The sequence below is a fragment of the Onychomys torridus genome, chromosome 10 (assembly GCF_903995425.1).
Source record: "Onychomys torridus chromosome 10, mOncTor1.1, whole genome shotgun sequence".
NCBI lineage: Eukaryota > Metazoa > Chordata > Mammalia > Rodentia > Cricetidae > Onychomys > Onychomys torridus.
In genome coordinates this window covers 41,848,198-41,868,563 of record NC_050452.1, presented here as the reverse complement: position 1 = coordinate 41,868,563, position 20,366 = coordinate 41,848,198, and the positions used below count along the sequence as shown (strand labels likewise).

Genomic DNA, 20,366 nt, shown 5'->3' with positions numbered 1-20,366 from the left:
ACCTGACCTGAGTACCAGCTAGTAAGCAGCATCTTCCATGGCTTCTGGTGTACCTCTTTGGTTGTAAATTCCTTTGTCAGAGGTAATGCTGTATGGAATAGCAAGCAGGCCTGCCTTCCAGTGCCTGATTGAACTGTTGCTCCAAGTTCATCCAATGATGAACCTTCAAGATGAAATCACATTTGTCCTAGTAATAGGATGAAACTAGAACACCACATAAATGCTAGGTTGGCATGGCAACCTGCCTGTAGATGCAGTCTCAGAAGGTTGAGGCAGGAGATCCCTAGAGCAAGCTGGTAACAAGATTAATTATGCTGGTGAGCTCTGGGTTTGATTGAGAGACCTTGCTTTAGTGAATGAGGTGGAAGAACAATTGAAGATGATCCCTGACATTACCCTCAGGCCTTCACAGGCTTGTACACAGACTTGTGCCATGCACATGCAGGCATGCATAGACATAAATGCATGTGTGTGCGCACGCATGCGCACACACACATACATACACACACACACATACATACACACACACACATACACACACACATACATACATACACACACACACACACACACACACACACACACACTTGAAAATGGAAAAAGAACAAAATGAAGAAGCAAAGGGGAAAATGATTAAAGTCCTCATGGATCTGATTGTAAGACCTCAGATTTTATCTCTGGACTGGTGTGCTTAGACTTTCACATGTGAGGATTTTCCTGAGAGAAACATCTGTGTTCTCAATGTTTCCTGGGTTCTGAGTTCTTCCTAATGCAGAGGGTCTTGCTTTAAAAATGTCTTTGAAATCTAAGTTTAAACAGAAGATGTGTTTTTCAATGTTTTGATTCTTGGTTATAGTTATTGGTTAGAATTCCGTATTTTAGAAGTTAAATTTTGAGAGCTTACTTAAATATAAAGTGGTATGAAAAATAGCATATTTAGGTTCCTTGCCAGGAAATACAGTTCGTCTTATTGATTTGTCTATATTAGACCTCTCTAAGTTGTCATAAAATATTTTAAATCAACAGAACAGAGAGACAAATGACTTAAGGGAAGAACAATACAGATGCCAAGTGGTTCCTGGTGAGTAGAGATGAAAGATAACATCTTTAGCTCAAAGTCCTCAAGATCCTCATGGATTCCTGAGAGGGAAGGGGGCTGACGGTAGAGGGCTTTGTATTCTTATGATTGCTTGTACCTTGGGTATGTTTCATCTTTATGTCACTGTTCTCTGTGTATGATGCCTTTGTGGTATGTATGACTGCTTAGATTTGATTTAAGATCGGGGCAGGAGGTCATGGGCAGCTGAAGAGAGCTAGAAGAGAGACTTGCAATCAACAACAACTTGCAAGAACCATGGCTTCATCGAGGACGTATTTTTTCTGCAGGGACTCTTCAGGTTCCTTCACCCTTGCGTTGACTTGTTTCTTTACTGTACTCTTTCACATCCCTGCACAGAGGCACACACAGACATATACACACATACTTTCATACAACCACACACATATACACAGGCATTAATGCATGCTTATTGTGATTGTACTAGTACCAAAGCACATAGAGAGCCAGTAAGAGCTCTATTCCCAAGTCATAACTTTTTGTGCCATATACATGGACTGTATACAATTTCATCCTTCGCTTCAACTCCTCCCTCCTCAAAGGCAACTGGATGCCTTTCTACCACAGCCACATTGCCTTTCTCTGGAGGCCAGTTAACTGTACCTGCAGCAAAGAGTACACACAATACATTTCTACTTTCTTTCTTTTTAAATATGGCTATCTTTGTTACCTTCCTCCTCCTCCTCCTCTTCCTCCTCCTTCTTCTTCAAGGTAATTGGGGGTAAAGCTCATCACATCTCAGTGGATGGTAACAGCATAGAGTATGAGCCTAAACTTTGCAAAGCTTGTAAGTTTCTTTCCTCCTCAATACATTCAGGGGTGTGTGTGTGTGTGTGTGTGTGTGTGTGTGTGTGTGATTTGTTTTCCTGAGACAGTCTAATGTATCCCAGGCTGGACTTGAACTTGCTATGTCACTCAGGATGATCCTCCTGCCTCCAAGTCTTGAATGCTTGGACTACAGCATGTGCCTAGTCAAAACTGGCTGTAATTTGAGACGTTTTACTGTTGTAAAGGATCCAGCTGAATTTGGGTATCAATGACAAAACTCTACACAGTGAGGAAAGGTGCCTGAATTGTGTGCCATTTTTTTTAAGGATAACTGTTTTCATCTATGCTCTTAAAAACGCAAATCCTTACCAGGTATGGTAGCCCATGCCTATAATCCCAGGTGCTCTGCAGGCTGACACAGAAACATGTTGAATTTGAAGTCAGGTTGTGTTGCATATTAAGACCCTGTCTTAAAAACAAAAGGTCTAAAGGCATATCTCAGTGGCAGCATGATTATCTAGCATGCTTAAGTCCTGGATTTGATCAATATTGACAGAGAGGTGTTTGGTGAGATTAGGGGAGTCCTTGGTGGTATACATATATATATATTACTAGCAACTTTCAAGCTTGCTTATAATTTCCAGGCACTTGTGTTATCTGCCTTACATTTTAGTTGGATGCTGTGGATGCTAAATTAGATGTACCAGTGTTATGCTTTTTTTTCTACTGCAAATCACTATGGATATAGGCTAGAATCCCAGAAACAAACAAACAATCCCAGACACATAGAAAAAGTAGCTACTGAAATGTGTGGTCTATATTGAATGAGATTTTAATTTTCAGGGTCTTTTCCAGTATCTTTAATTTCTTTCTTTCTTTTTTTTCGAGACAGGTTTCTCTTTGTAGCTTTGCGCCTTTCCTGGAACTTACTTGGTAGCCCAGGCTGGCCTCGAACTCACAGAGATCCACCTGCCTCTGCCTCCCGAGTGCTGGGATTAAAGGCGTGCGCCACCACTGCCCGGCTAATTTCTAAATGTACTCAGAGGTCGGGTTGGCCTTCGAAAGATTGGTTGGGTATGTCTCAGTATTTGAAGCGTAGTCTTTAGTTTTAGTTCTACGATTGCTTTCTTGTTGTCTAATTCAGAATTATTAAATGTTAACGGTTACAATTATTGATGTCCAATCATCTGTGACAGTTCCATATTGTTCAACCTTATGGTGTTGAATAAAAAGGTGCCACTGTAGGAGGGGAGTCTGTAACAACATTGTCAAGATGCCAGGCTATAGAATCCTGCCTTGTTCTGTAGGGCTATCCTAACAATAACAGGTAAGATATGGGGTGAGGTGTCATGCATAGTGGAAGGCAGGGAGGCAAACCATTCAGCATCTGTTCCTTGGATTCAGGAGAAACACACATTGCATGCCAGTCAACAGACTTAGTGATGGGTTGAGTACAGGATGGTGAAAGGAGGCTGGGGGCCCCACTGGGATGCTGATGTGAACAAGTGAGTATCACAGGTTTTACAATGTGAGTGTTCACTTTTAGAGCTCCGATCACTTCCCTGTGGACAACTGTGCTTAGGGTTTAGAGGCTTACTGACTTATATATTATCATAAAATCTTTTGGCTTTTATTTACTGCCTCATAATATCTTACTAGTTATTTTTATATTTTTAAATATTTTATTCACTTTCTTTTCATTTAAAAATGTTTCTAGGGCTCACTTTATCTTCATGTTCTTACTCTTCTATGGTTTTGGTCGTAACACTTTATATCGCTAATATCTTTTCTCCAGGTTTTTCCTTTTAATTTAATCTTTACTATCACAAATATATTTTCACCTTCTTCTCTAGTTTATTTATTTATTGTTGTAGTTTGAGAATATTGATTTTTATCTCTAGATATGCTTTAAATTATGAAATGGGTTCTAAGGTCAGTGGTAATTAGATGGGTAAGAATCCATCTAATAAGATGAGTGCCTTTTTAGCTAGTTCATCGTCTAAACAACGGAGCTTCATATTTTCTCTCTGGATGGATCTGATACAGACATAGCTATGCTATTTAATAAACAGTTTTTATTCCCACCCATTACTTGTGACTTAAACAAAATGTGAAAAGTCAGTAAGGCCCAAGAAATGACAGGATCTAATGCCTATTTTCTATTGCCAGACGTCGTAGCACACTTGGCAATATTTATAATATTATACTATCTTAGTGTGTGGCTACAGGAAAAGTAAAAATGACAGCACTAATATTCAACAGTAATAGGTATTATTTATCAAGTACTTAATATTTTCTTTATTAAACTATGCCTTGATATGTGTTAATATGGTACTTTCTTCTCATATACTCAAAGGTAGACATTATTTTAAATACATCTGCAAATGAAAAAGTGAACCCAAATGAACAAAAGTCTGAGCTTGCATGCTAGGCACACCTATACTTCAGTTCTGGCCTTGCTGCCTGGTAGCTCTGTCATCTTGAATATGTGCTTTTGTAACTCTTGATTTCTATGGTATCTTTATACCCCAGTTTTGGTAGTTTTAGTATCTAAGATTTTGAAAGACTCTTGCAGGATGCAATAGAGATTAAACAAAGGGTGCTTGGAGAACATCAAGGGTTTTTCCTGAGGGTCTGTTGGCTCCTATGGCACTGATCAATTTCCCTTCTGTCCCACCCTTAAGAAATCCTCCTGGCACTGTTCAAATCATCCAGACACAGTGAATCCTAGGGAGCCAGATCACAGAGTCCTGTGCTTTAGAGATAATCCCAAACTCCCCCTTTTTGGAGACTGTGGAGGCCGAAACAGAGGGAGATGGCAAAGGATTGCCAGGATTTGCTACTAGGGGGCTGAATTTTTCCATCCTCTGTGAATTATAACTTCTTTATTTCCAAAGAGAGTACCATCTGGCAGGTAGAGTTCTTGGAGGGATGGGCAGAAACATACACATATATAAACTTTCTGTAAAGTTTATTACTATTATCATATTTTATTTCTTAAGCCTGAAGCTAAAATAAATAATTAAATTTTTGTAGTATCCAGGAGTTTGTGCCAAATTCTGTTTGCTCTGAACATCTCTGTCTCTATCTTGACTACCTCTTTATTTCCACCTATAGAGAAGTAGTCATATATGCACATATATAGATACTTGTCTTAGTCCAAGTGAATGCTTGATAGCTTACAAACAACACAAATGTATTTCCTATAGATTTGTAGGCTATAGGCTGTAGGCTGAGAGGTCCAAATCAAGGCATAGATATGGTGTCTGTTGTAGGACATTCTCTTAGGTCATAGATAGTCTTTTTCTCCCCCAACTCAGCATGGTGTACAAGGCAAGGTTTTGGGTCCTCCTTTACAGGGACATTAATGGCATTATGAATTAAGCCTGTGCCATCATGCCCTAATCATCTCTCAAAGATTCTACCTCCTAAAACAAGAACATTGGCATTAAGATTTCAATGGATGAAGTATTTTGTGTGGGGGGCAAGTATCCAAGCTACACTGCTTTCCTCTCTCCATACAAATGTATCTTTGTGCACATATGTATTTGTCTTATTACCCATTTACATTGCTACATATCTATCAGTGTAAGTCAGAAACTTTGATTCACATGAGAGACTGATTTGTCTCTCTAATAAGCCTGCAGTGCTGGGTGGGGCTCCCATGGATACAGATTTCTCTACCCATGAGTGTTGTTGTAACTCTATCATATTCATGCAATTTTAGATCATTGGACTTTAAGAATAAGAAGTAAAGGATAAGTAGACTATCTTGAGGAAAATGTCCTAGACATTGTATGCATTACTTCTGCCCGTGTTTCAATGTCAAGGACTTACTCCAGGGAAGTAGATACACTTAAACATCCCAGAGCCTGGAAAATTTAGTCCTTCATTGAACACCATTTCCAGTGGCTTTCAGGAGATGTTCTCACCTAAAGGAAGGATGGACAAAGGGGGTGCCATGGGGATGGAGAAATGATCGCTACAGCTAATTTAAAAAGTAGGAAGTCAACCGAGCCTGATGGTATATGCTTGTAATTTCTTGGATAGGCTAAATCATGGGGCTTGTAGTGCAAGGATCACTTTGGCGTATCAGTGAGACTCTGTCTTAGAATTCAAAAATGAATGGAAAGTGGATTGTGTATATAGTTCAGTGGCATAGTATGTGCCTAGCACCTGTAAGATGAGATCTTTGAGTAGTTCCCTACTATTGATAAATAAAAGCAAGTTTATGTAAAATTTCAGAAATCATTTTGGATTTAGACTCAGCAGATAGTTCATAAATACTAAGCTTATGAAAACAATAAAGAAATATTTTTGTTACAAAGTATCTATGTGGGGCAGTATGCTAAGCACTTACCATAAATTGTCTCACTTGTTTCTCAAAACTTGACACACTGGGAATACTTTTTCCAATTGAAAATTAAAGTTTTGAGGGATTACATCATTTGTTCAAGTTGACAAAGCTAATTATCAGAGGAAATAGGATTCATTGTGTGTCTGAGGCCACAATTTCAACTTCAATGTTAGAGCGTTCCCAACACATCTCATCCCCCTTTTTTCATTCCAGGACTACAGGGAGATTCTCACATAGGTAGTCCCTCTATTTTAAAATATGGAATAAATAAGCCTACTCGGAAATGGACTCCAAAGAATGAATTCATTTGATTAACTGCTACTTTTGCTTGTTGTTTTCTGTTTTTGAGGACATTGTGCTGGGCTCAGGCAGAAGGAGAAGGATGTCTGATGAGGCAAGATAGAGGGTGGAGGTCTTAGTTTGGAATATTGTTGCTGTGATGAAACACCATGTCCAAAAATAACTTGGGGGAAGATAGGGTTTGTTTCACTCCCAGTTCCATGTAACAGCTCATTATCAAATGCAGTGAGGGTCAGAACTCAAACAGGTCAGGATGCTGGAGGCAGGAGCTGATGCAGAAACCATGGAGGGATGCTGCTTACTGGATTGCTCCTCATGGCTTGCTCAACCTGCTCTCTTATAGAACCTTTGATCATCAGCCCAGGGGTGACCTCACCCACCCACAAGTGTTGAGGTCCTCCCAATTCAATCACTATTTGTTAAAATATCCTACAGGTTTGCCTATAGCCAGATCTTATAGAGGCCTACTCTTAGTTGAAGCTCTTGCCTCTCAGATGACCATAGCTTGTGTCAAGTTGACATAAAACTAGCCAACACAACTGACCCCTTGTCAGCTTGCCACACAAGCACATCCCTCCCAATTAAAACCTTTCCTTTCTCATTTATCCCCAAGATGGCATGTTACTATTAATATCACAATATAAGACATAAGTAACTTTAAAAAACCCACAGTCTTTACAAAGCCAAACGCATTTAAAAGTTCAGTTTCTTTAAAAATCCAAAATCTCTTTCAAAAGTTCAAACTTAATGTGTACTCCTGTAAAATTAAAATTAAGTTGAATACTTTCTTATGTCAAGAGGGAATAACTAGGGCACACATACCATCAGATTAAAGCAAAACCAAATCCCAACAGTGTAAATAACTTAATATTTAGTATCTGGGATTCCTGTATGATCTTCTGGGCTCCTCTAAAGGGCTTGGGTCACTTTCCTGGCTCTGCTCTATGAAGCGCACACAGTTTGTCCTCTAGGCTCCCTCTGGCTCCACTTCATGCTTGGTCATCTCATGGTACTGGCATCTCCAAGATGTTGGGCTCTCTGTTGGAAGTGGGCTATAGTTTCAGTAACAGTGGGGCTCTTTTCATGGTCACAAGCCTCACCCCTTCATGCTTTCAAAATTAGTACCACCTGGGTGAATCTTAGTCAGCCAGCACAGGGTACAACCTTGGCCACCTCTGAAACAGCATCTGTAATCTGACCTTGAGGAAACATTTCCCTCTCCTCTCTCTCTCTCTCTCTCTCTCTCTCTCTCTCTCTCTCTCTCCCTCTCTCCCCTCTCTCTCTAAAAGATTTATTTATTATGTACACAGTATGTATGACTGCAAGCCAGAAGAGGGCACCAGATCTCCTTACAGATGATTGTGAGCCACCATGTGGTTGCTTGGAATTGAGCAGCAGTCAGTGTTCTTAACCTCTGAGCCATCTCTCCAGCCCCAATGTTGGTCTCTTTTTAATCACTGCTAATTCCTTAGCTCCTTCCAAACAGCATCATTTGTCTCAGTAAAGCAAGGGTTTTACTTCAAGTGGTTCTCATCTCTTGCTAATCACAGGCTGATTCTTCAGACTCAACTAAGCAAAAGTACAGATTCTCATCCCAAAATAGTGAATGGCCCTGAAAGACTCTTTCAGTGACTCTCAAACTTCCCGCTGGAACTTTACAAGCAAGGCCTACATCCTCTGCATTTCTCTTAACATTCTTGTCTTTCTCCCTCCCACAGAACAGTTCACCAAGGTTGGAACATTCAGTGGGTTTTCCAGCCTAAAGATCCAAAGTCCTTCCACAATCCTTCCCAAAACACATGGTCTGGTCTATCATAGTAATACCCCATGGTTCTGGTACCACTTTTTGTCCTAGTTAAGATTACTATTGCTGTGATGAAACATCATGCTGAAAGCAATTTGGGAAGGAAAAGGTTTATTTAGCTGTCTATTGCTGAAGAAAGTTAGAACAGGAACCGGGTTTCAGGGGCTCTTTTAGAGAGTTGATGCAGAGGCCATGGAGGAGTGCTGCTTACTGGCTCGTTCCTCATGGCTTGCTCATTCTGCTTTCTTATAGAACTCAGGACTACCAGTCCAGAGATGGCACCCATCATGGGCTGGGCCCCATCCCATTGATCACTAATTAAGAAAATGCCCCATAGGCTTGCCTACAGCTAGATCATATGGAGACACTTTCTCAATTGAGACTCCCTCCTCTCAGATGACTGTTAACTTGTTCCAAGCTGATATAAAGCTAGCCCGTTGAGATGGTTGATTTAAATATTTCTTCCATGCTGTGACGATGTTTGGACAGCTACTGAACTATTCTTAGCTTGTTCCTTGTGGTTTCTTCTCTTACAAGGTGGACAACAGCATAGCTTCTCAGCGAGCTCCCCAGCTTTGGATAATCATTTTCCAACACTGACAGGTGTTTTGTGCATCACTCAAGTCTATATTTCTGAACTGTGGACCTCTATTGGAAGTTCCTTAATAATATCTTTTTTTTGGTGTGTGTGTGTACACCATTAGTTGCCTGCTAGGATCTTAGAGGCTACATTGTGTTTTCATCGTGAATTTAAAAAGAACTCTCATTAGACGATCTATGCTTCTTTACTGTTGAAAAACCTTTAAAATGTGATACTCTTTTATTTTTGGCCATTAAATGCACCATGAGAAAGTCCTCTGTGGTGGCAGATGGGTATGGTGTGTTTGTTGTTCGGGGCTTTGATCATTTTACTGTGAGTAATATGAATAATGCAAGAGTCTGTTGAATGTAAGCTCTGCAGTGCTCTGTCTTCAGTAACCAATCCATGTTCAAATATCCTCAGTTCTCATATGGGAAGAGAGCCCATTCAAGTTGGAATTTCTTCCAATGAATGAATTTTAATTGACATTTTGATCATCTAATTATATTTCTCAATTACTGTCGCAATGTGAATCTTCCTCAAATATTTTTTCTGCTGGCTGATTAAATATCCACCGTGTTCTAGAAAAGCAGTCAATTCAATTTTCAGTTTTCAGCAATGTTGTTAACTAGTTATTCTTAGGATTTTATTTGTTTTTGACTCTTCAGGGAACCCTAACTAAAAGCTAGATAAATCTCCCATAAGGAGCAACACTTTGGTCATCTTACAACTGAGCTGAAAACTTTCACAGCCTGGCAAAGAATCCTCAAAAAATTCATGTCACTTCTTTTTTAAGCTAAAGATTTATTGATTGGTGTATGTGTGTGTGTGTGTGTGTGTGTGTGTGTGTGTGTGTGTGTCTATGTGAGTGTATGTGCACCATTTGCTTCCAGAAGCCTGTGGAAGCCAGAAGAAGGTGTTAGCCCCCTGAAACTGTAGTTAGAGGTGATTGTGGTCGACATTATGGGTTCTGAGAGCCAAGTTCTCTATAACAGCAATAGGGACTCTTAACCATGGAACAATCTTTCCAGTTCATCACTTTTGCTTTGAATAAACTGCAAACTTAGGCCTTTCTTTTCGGTATCTATCACAAGGAATAAACACGTATTAAGCTCAACCACTTTTCTCCTTAAAAAAATACATTATGTTATATTTCAACTTATAGTAACATCATCTAAGTTAATGGAAAACACTTTCTGGCCTCTACAAATCTTTCACTATTTGTTTGTGGACTGACCTTTGTTTGCTTGACATTAGTTTTTAAGGAATTTACTCCTGTGAGTGGCACTTGAAGGCTAGTCTTTGAGTCCCAATCAAGTATCATGCACAATTCTAGACTCTTATCTATCATCTCATGGTGTCCCGGCAACTTCATAGTCATTATTATATTTATTTATTGATGAGTACATTGAATCTTAGATAGAGCACAACAGTTAACTGTGAAAGTTAATTTGTAATGGAGGCATTAGAATTTAAATCTATGCTACCTGAGTGATCTTAACTACTGCATTAAAAAAATCAGTTTATACAAAGAGAATTTAGTCAAGCAACAAGCAAAAATCTTGAATCTATTATGGAGAACAATCCTCAGACTTTTGCTAACTTAATCATAAGTATTTTCACTTGAAAAAAACCCTGACTTATAATAGCATCAAGCTCATTTAACTTGATATTAACTTGAGGAAAGGTGGCTTTCAGAGTAGGAGGAAATAACTACTCCCATGATTCTACATTTTGATGGTGTAATTTTGCTATGAAAAGTCAGGATTGGCCTTCCTGGAAAACAGTATTTTTCAACTGCACTGAAAATAGTGGGTCAACACTAATTGACTAAAACTAAAGACATAGTGTTTGGCAGCAATTTTCTGACCACCCTCCCAGGGGTCTGTGTTACATAATTACTCAATAAGTCAATTATTTTAGTTAATTCTGCCACTAGGTATTCCTGCTGGGACATAGGAAAATTATGGGGTTTTTTTTGTTTTGTTTTGTTTTGTTTGTTTTATTATTAGAATACCCACAGGAGCCTTTGCTGTCTTTTTTGACACTGGTGGGATATTGCTACACCTGTTTTGTACAGTTTCCAGGTCTTAGTGTTTAATGCAGAACTCCAGAGATGCCGTGGAGCTTGGCACGCACTGGAGAAGATCCAGAGTTGAGTCCTAGAGGAAATACTCACTTTATCAGCAAGGATCACGTGGCCCCTTTCCAAGCAGAGTGGATGTGAACTCCCATTTCCGGTGGGCACGGCAGTCACAACAATACACACTAATTGAGCACATCCTTTGGCAGGCATGGCGCTTGGTTCTAGCTGGGCTTTTTCAGTGCCAAATGTGCCATCTGCTCTCCTGATTACACAGCAGAAGGATTACTTTCCAGGCAGGCTCTCTGAGTCCTGGCCTCTGGGTCTTCTCCAGAGAGTGACCTGGGAGTGGCTCCACTGCTTTCATCTGCTTGTTTTTCTGTTCAGCTGACATTCTTCCATTAACATGAGCTCTCGCACCTCACAACACACCATGGGTGTTTCCCTGACTTGCTTACCTTTGTTGAGATAGTGTTGATTATAAGAAAGACCCGCTTAAAATGAAATGCTGTGCTCACTGCACAGTTTTGCAGAGAAATAATCCAGTAAATATTCATGAGTTGTTGATGGTACATAGAATATTGTGTACCTAAGGATATTATCACAGCTTGCTGGGCGGTGTGACAAGTGTGGTCTGAGGATGACTGATTTTCCCCAGAATCTCAAGGATGCTTTCTTTAGACAGCGTTTTAAAGGGGGTTCGACAAACTTACTGCACTTTTCCTAGTGGTGAGTGAGGAGAAGGACCGCAGGATGTTGAGGCAATGGATGAATCTTGTGTGTCAAATTCAAAGAAGGGAGGAGGGGAAATATTTCAGAACTTGAAGTAGGGAGAGACATTCCCAGGAGGATTGGTCAAACGGCCATGCTGCCATTTGTGGGCCGTGCAGGGGGCGTGGGCTTTATGTCAGTCATGGGAAGGCTGTTTAAGTAACGGTGTGGGGTATGCAACAAAACGGACTAATACGTGGCAGGGAGTCAATTAAGTGAGAAATGAAAGAACCCTCTTTAAAGCTAGCAGGAGGCTAAAAGTTTTACTGGTTGGTTTCAAGAGTAATTTCTCTAATAGCATTTACTGAAAGCAAAAAAATTTTATGGTCAGTAAAAAGCAAGGATATTACTTGTTGTATGAGTCATTTCATCTCTTCCCTGGGTTGGTGTCTAGACTCCTGTGCTAAGACAGACTCTGTTTCTCCTGAGTAGCTGATGGAAGATCCAGTGTAAGCCTTAATCATAGTTGTCATTTGGGCATGTATTTTCTTTTTCTTTGCTACATTTTATTTTTCTTGAAATCTTATTTAATTTTTTTAAAATTATGCTGTAGTATAGATCTGTTACTTAAGTTGTATTCTTAGTAAGAGGAAGTGGTATAAAGAAATAAATATGAATAAAACCCAAGCAATATTGGCATTTATGTGTTATGCAATGAATATGTGTATATATCCATTAATATTTGTGGGACAGAACCTACCCTGGCCCACACAGTGCAGGGTAATAACTGGGTAAAACACGGCACTGAAAAGAAACAATACTAAAGGAGTTCTCTTCAGTTTCTCTGGCATGCTCATGGTGGATGTGGGGTCCTTGCAGTGCAAAGTGCCATTCACTCACTTGACCTTCCTGGGAATTCAGTCAACAGCAAATCCTAACCACACCCCCTCTCACAGTTCCCAGACTAAGAGTTTTGGGTATTTGGGTACTGTTTTCTCAGTGGTCAGCAAGCCTTCAGTGCAGAAGGGAACAGTAGTCTCCTCTCTCTCTCTCTCTCTCTCTCTCTCTCTCTCTCTCTCTCTCTCTCTTCTTCCCCCCACCCCTCTCCCTCTGTCTCAGTGCATACTCTTGATTCTTTTCAAACTTTAGTTCCTTTTAACGTTTGTGATCATTCTGATTACTCTGCAGCAATGATTAAGTGCCTATAGTACACTAATTACTACTATCCTGTTATCACCCTTTTCAGGATTATATTTATTTTAAGAAAAAAATGGTTCCCAATCAATGAAAAATATATACTGATAAAGTGATCCTGGAAGTTTTGGTAAGCTGGACCACATAAATGTATGGTTAATTTCTGGTAGCTTATGATTAAATGGCAGAGTTATCGATGGAAAGCGTCAAACCCTGTTATTCTTAGTTAAATGCAAACCAGAAAAATGTTATTTATCAAGAGCATCAGTGTTTAAGGTGGTACACTCTCTGGTGGACACACAGGTATCTTTGGTAAGCCAGGTAATAGTTTGGATTGGTTTGACTGAGAAAAGAGTGGATGAAACCTTCGGAACACTCAAAGGCAGTGATGAAGGGAGCAGTGAGAGTCCTCTGCCGCCAGTGCCCTGAACCTCAGCACAGAAGGAAATGACCCAGTTACATTGAGATCTTCATTCTGGATGCTGCTCTTTGGATCAGACAGAGGGATCTTGCCCATCCCAACTCCAAGATCTTGCCCTTAACAAGGGTCAAAGCCAGAGATGTGGGGCCCAGTAGGTAGCCGGAGAATTTGGTTACTATTGTAGTTCAGCCTGTAGTATACAGACTCAAAACCTGACTTCCCGGCAAGTTTTCAAACACTGGCTGAGTAAGGAACTGTGGAGACCCTTGGGCTACAGCAGGTGATGGAGGGCAGCAGGTATAAAGCTGTCTGCTCCCTGAAACTGGGAAACCATTCAAAAGCTGAGCGGTGGTGGTGCACGCCTCTAATCCCAGCACTCGGGAGGCAGAGCCAGGAGGATCTCCGTCAGTTCGAGGCCAGCCTGAGCTACAGAGTGAGTTCCAGGACAGGCTCCAAAGCCACAAAAAAAAAAAAAATCTTGAGCACTTTTGGTACACCACCTGTCCACTAGACATCCAGTTCTCTTGCCGATTGGGATCATGCCTTTTTTGCTCAGACCTTTATAGGAGCAAAGCTTGGCCATCTTCTGTGAGATAAATATATGCTCTGGAAATTATTTGGTAGGTGAAAAGAAAATTCTATGCATTTAAAGGCAATGAACTAGATCCATTCTCAGCACATATTCTATACAACTGATGGAGGCAGAATGCATTGCTCAGAAAAGATCTGGGAAGCCGACTGGCCATAGCTTTTATGGGGCATTCATTTTGTTTGCCGTCATTGGGGTGCATTTTCTTTCATTTGAGAAAAATGAGGTGTATATTCTCCTTGCTGCCTTAGTTCTTGTGCCAAATTCCCCGGAGGATTTTCACATTTTAGCCTGGTTAACTCAGGGAAAGAAATGGAAAGCTACAAAACTAAAATATTACCAGTTCTTTCTAAGTTTCTGCCTTTAATGTTGTGGCGATGGGCTTCTGTCATTCATGTTATGTTGACTGTCACGTCTGCCTGTGTGCCTGGTGAAACTATCAACAAATAAATGAATATAATCTACCTCCGAGGCTCTGTGCATTTTCTGTCTCCCTGTGCATTCGTCTGTAGTGGATTTTAATATAGTGACTTGACATTTCTGATGTTGATGTGTGTTAGAAGGTAGACTAAACTAAAATGAAACAAGAGATAGAGGTTCCTAGGCAACACAGGGAAATAACCTGCCTCTTTTTAGATATGTCACATATTCTTCCTGACCTGAACAAGTCATCAAATGACCAAATGTCACTAACCCCAGAATGCATTCTGCAGTCTTAGCAAGCAGATCTTTAGCCTACATGGGATTTCCCAACATATCATTCTTTTAGCGTTATTTTTTTTTCATTGTGCGAATTAATCATTCTTTTATATGTATTCACAGAAAATATACTTTGATTCCCATGGGAGGGAGCTAAGATCTTATTATTTCTTTAAATGAGTATTTGCCATGCTTACCACAAATAGGAAAATAAAAATGTGGTTTACTCTTCCTCCCTGACCTGTTCGTTAAGACCAAGTGGATTAGACGCCTACTCTAAGCAGTGCAGAGTCAATGTGAACAAAGTAGAGGTGAACTCAGGCTTTTATTAGTAATAATCACCCAAACTTTCCTCCTCCCCTCTCTGTGCTTTGAGAAGTGGAATAGGAGAGTGTTAAGAAGGATATAGAAAAGAGAGACAGCTGGGATAGTTCCAAGAACCATGACAGATGTGCAGGAAAGTGCCTACATGGCTCCTATTCTTACTTCTGCAGTACTGTCAGCTCTGGAGCAATTGCCCTGCCTGTGTTCCCACTGCCTTTATGCTTTCTTTCCAGGATACCTTGAGATTGTTATTTAACTTTTCTAAGGGTCAATTTCTGCTAGTGGTCGAGTCTATTGAATGATGTTTGCTCTCTGACAACGGTGCTGGTTTAATGCTGGTGATTTTCTTAGCTGTCATTGGTACATGCATGACTGTAAGGAGGGCCATGTCCAGGAAGACTAGGAGAGGGCAGAGACAATGCAGGCTATGGACTGGCTCAAAGCTCCTTTTCCTAGGGAGAAGGCCAGGCACTAGGTTCATGGGTGTGCCATATGCATGCCCGTCCAGACCTGATGTGACAGCTAGTACTTGACCTCTGGCATGCCCCCTTTGGCAGACTTCTCAGTGCCCATGCCGGCCCTTGACACGGGAGTGGGGACGTGCCAGCAAAACCTTTTGGCCTTGGGTTCTACATATGTTCAGAGCTGAGGGGGAAGGTTGTGTTCATTATTTCGTGAGTTAACCTTTCCTGGCTATGACTTTGGCTTTTCAAATACTAACACAACGCATTTCTTTTGTCCCTACCCCTCTGATTAATAGGGTGCTGAGAAAATTTTGTCAATGAATGAATCAGGAGAACTGCAAGACCTCTTAACCAAAATTGAGGTAATTGTGCTTTGGACAACTTATTTTTAGTAGTCAAAATGTTAAGCACATTCTGATTGCAATTGGTTTCCTAGTTGAATTTTTATTCCATGTTCATACAAATATATGATGGTGTATGTGGGACAGTTTTAATTGGGTACCACCTGCCATTGCATTTGCTCTATCTAGGATGATCTAAATATCTGCATCTAACAACCTCATCCTATTAACTGAACTTTTCAGTTGGCTTTACCTGAGACTAATTCTCTATAATAGAGGTGTTGATGAAGTATTAAGCTGGACAATTGTCTTAAAACACACTTATTCTCATGGGCTTATTAATCATTTATGAAGGTAAAGGGAAAACTATTTCTATAAGACACACTTTTTAATTTTGTTCCCACCTTTTACAATTATAGCATGAAAGACACAATTTTTCAAATATATAGTATATTGAATTAATGTGCAACCAGGAAACTTTTAGCATTTCTCTGGTAAATGATTGTATCAGCCTGTTTCTTTCTGCACACAGGGAGACCATATGGTTTATCATCCAGATGGAAATGGTTTTAAGAGTGAAAATTATATATTCATAATTAACCAGAGCTTCCCAGGTGAACAAGGCAGACCAGCATCCACATGCTTCTGCTGTGCCTTTTGTTCTACCTTCTTTTTGATTTTCTTCCACACCTCTACATTAGTCAAAAGTAAGAGCTATGCGACCTCTTCATTCCCTTAGAACCACTCACTTATGCGAGTTCTGTCTACCTAGATTGTTATTGTTCCAGTTCCTCATTTCATTTCACTACCTGAAAGGTCTGTAGTCTCTATCTGTAGGACTAGTTTTAAAAATATTCTCTAGTTTTTTTCTGCCTTCTTATCTCCATGGCTCTTCATATGGTATGGTTGCCAAAGGATTCCTTTTATCATATTTTGGGGTGTATTTGATTTATATCCCAAATGAGCTATACACTCCTTGATTTTAACAGTTATTTTTATTGATATTTAGTCTTTCTCAGAAGGAAAACAAGATATGTTCACTCATTTGACAAATTTTTTGAGTAGCTATGGTTTCCGAGCATCGTCCTTTGGGAGACAACCATGTCTGTTCAAAGACTTGCTTGCATACAGCAGTAGCACACAAAAGTTCTGAGCTAATTTTCCATCATAATAATAATAGTTGCATTACATTTATACACAGTGGTCCAATAAAAGTGGCAGGCAGAGAAAGTGCTTCTGAACATGGAGTGTTCTGGGGATGTAGGAAGAAAATACGGTATGATCTGATTTCCTAATTTTCCTTAGCATACACAATTTGTAATTTCTGAAGTATTATGGTTTAAAAATTTGAGAATTTTAGCTCCCCTGATAGTCATGTGTAGCTTCATGTAGCTTCACTCTTTGGAGTCCTGATAGCTTAAGGCATCAAATCAGAGTGTGCACTTGCCTGTCTAGAATTCCATTCAGATAAAAACATTTGCATAGGTCGATTTCATTCTTTCTTTTTGCTTCTATAGACCACTTCAATTCCATAAAGTCATTAATTTAGGTTGATGTTTGTCTTTTATTTAACCAACAAAAATTGCATAGTGTGTATTATTTATCTATTATATAGTTTTCTGAATACATTTTAATGATATGCAAGTTGTATTACAAAATACACCTGATTTGATTTTATATTGATATGTGACCATTGAAGGAATTTAGTTTAACAGCTGCATATCTCTCCAAGACAGCCTTTTCTAGTAGCTCTTGATTCCACAATGGAACCAATTTCTGCCTTAATTGTCCAAGATAGTTGCCACTGCCTGCCTGTGGCTATTGATCATGTAACATAAGGTTGTGTGACTGAGGAACTGATTTTCTTTTTCTTTTCTTCTTTTTCTTTTTCTTTTTATTTTTTTGAGACAGGGTCTTGTTTAGCTTAGGCTGGCTTCCAACTTACTACATAGCTGAGGATGACCTTGAGCTCCTGATTCTCTTACTTATATCTCCCAAGGAAATGGATTTTTAAATTTTACTTATTTTTTGACCCATATTTAAATATAAATAGCCTTATGTAGATAGCATTATATTGGCTGGTTTTATGTCAACTTGACACAAGCTAGAGTCATAAGAGAAAAATGCCTGAGTAAGATCCAGCTGTAGGGCGTTTTCTTAATTAGTAATCAATGGTGGAGGGTCCAGCCCATTGTGGATGGTACCATCCCTGGGCTGGTGGTCCTGGGTTCTGTAAGAAAGCAGGCTGTGCAAGCCATGTTAAGCAAGCCAGTAAGCAGCATCCTGCCATAGTCTCTGCATCAGCTTCTGCCTCCAGGTTCCTGCCCTGCTTGAGTCTCTGTCTTTACTTCCTTTGGTGATGAACAGCAATGCCAAAGTGTAAGCTAAATAAACCCTTTCCTTACCAACTTGCTTTTTGGACATGATGTTTCTTCACTGCAATAGACACCCTAATTTAAGACAAGCATTTTAATTCCATACTTTAGTAGCATCTTTTAGAATCTTATAGGATGAATGAACCTCCATAGTTTCCTTTGTACAGATGTATAACTGACTTAGATGCTCTGAACATTTATCCCCTTTTATCCATGATTCTTTTATTCTGTCACTTAATATCTACATACTAAATTAATGTAAATGCTCTTTCTCTTTCAGCTTATAGGGCTTTGGAAAAACATTTTCATCGTTTTAAAGTTATCTCAGTTTTACAATCAGTACAATTAAGATGCAAATAGTAAGATTATTTCTAGTTTTGAAAAGGGTGGTGTGCTACTGGCTTCTACTGTTATAGACACTGTAAGGTGCTACAGTTTGGTTGGACCTCTTGTCTGAAGGGTAAAACTGGTAGAGAATTGTAGTCATCTAGGAAATTCTGCCTATGAGGGAACTAGGGTTTACTAGAAGTCAACCTAGATAAAGAGACAGACCCTAGAGAATCATTAGATGATCAACCAAAGTGCATGAGGATGCAATATTCAAATATGAACATCTAGCACTCTGGTTAGCTTTGGCAGGAGTTAAATATTCACGGGGCTGGAAACATTTAAATCCTGACTGTGTAGCAAGTAATATGCTTGGTGTTTTATATATACTGAGTGATTGGAATAGGTTGTATTATTATTCCCATGACACCATTAAGGGAATTGGCACAGAAAGAGACTAAATCACTTGCTCAAGATGTTACAGAAAATGTTTCATTCCTGAATCAGATCAGCCTGACTCTAAAGCCAGGATATTAATCATAAAGCTATGCTCCTATGACTCTCAATTCAAATGACATATAGGTAAGTGGGACATATGACTTTATCATGGCAAGACACAAGACTGGTTGAGAAGTTTATCTAGTGTATTAGGTGCAGGGAATAAGCTGTTCTAGCACCATGGTCTGTTTCTCATGGAACGTCCTAGAAGATGGACAACTGTTTATTCTGTAGTAAGACTTTAGACAGGTTATTCAGTTCTGATTTGAAGTATTGGGTACCACATGCCAGTCACACAGCTGCCCTTGGTCCTCCTAGGACCAAGGCTTAGCAGTTATCCTAAGTGAAGGTGAGGAACAAGGCTTAGGGGCTGTATGGGGCCAAGAGAAGGAAATAAGCAAACAATTTTACATTTTCTGGTTCAAGAATGCTAGCTACCATGTATACTGTTCAAGTGAACATTTCTCTGGCAAGTTGAGTGGCTGGGACCTATTGATGGAGATTCTACACATGAGCAACAGGCCAAGTGGACCTGATTTACATGACACAAAAGCCGTGTCTTGCCTCACATTTGAGTCATTGAAATAGCTATTTTAAAAAATGAGAATAGAAGCAGTCTTAGAATAGTTTCACCATTGTGCCATAACCATCACAATTAACAAATGACTTAAAGGCATATTTACTTTTCCCTTACAGGGGCAAGCTCTTAGGCCAGAAAACTAATACTGATGCATTTAAATCAAATAACTCAGCATAATAGGATAAGGTTGAGTCATGTGACTATGAACAATTTATCTGGAGACAGCAGCTGGTGCATATGACTTAAGGTAGTGATTTATTAATAAAATAATGGCTTACGACATCTAATCTCACTGTTTGCCAGCCAGCCTTCTATTTGTCCTATGTGGATTAGTTCACTGAATCCTGTCAATAACTGGGTAATCAAAGATCTCACTTTACAATTCAAGGATTCTGAAGACAGGCTTTTAGAATGACCTTGATATACCAGACACCTGTCAACATGAGAATGTAGGTTTCAGTGTTGATATGTTAATTTTCTCTTAGAAAACTTACTGGTTGTGACTTTCAGATAAATTATGAAGTTAGAGTTGACTCTTGGTACTAGTGGATTTAACGTTTGATATTTTTATTCATCAAAAGTAATTTTGTAGGCTCTATTTCAGATCAGTGATGTAAAATAAATTCTAATACTGTTGCATTACAATTTTGAGTTCTATGTACTGACAGCCCAATGTTCGGGGTGAGTGAGTGACAGGAGAGAGTGAGACAAGGTGGCTGACTAGAGCTCATGGTTTATTTCAGCTTTGCTCTTCTTTGTCATCATAAATACATTCTTTGGGAAAACCATATGCTGTTTTAAAATTTCATCATTCACAAGTGTCCCAGGACACAG

At 39.5% G+C, this 20,366-nt stretch overlaps 1 protein-coding gene across 1 annotated transcript in view; it reads left to right on the top strand.

Moving 5' to 3' along the window:
• Positions 1-20,366, top strand: part of Grxcr1 (glutaredoxin and cysteine rich domain containing 1) — a 119,056-nt gene that overhangs the window by 94,898 nt on the left and 3,792 nt on the right. Inside the window, exon 3 of the mRNA XM_036200191.1 lies at positions 15,708-15,773. Within this exon, the coding sequence (XP_036056084.1) occupies positions 15,708-15,773 (66 nt within the window). The remainder of the gene's footprint in view (positions 1-15,707; positions 15,774-20,366) is intronic.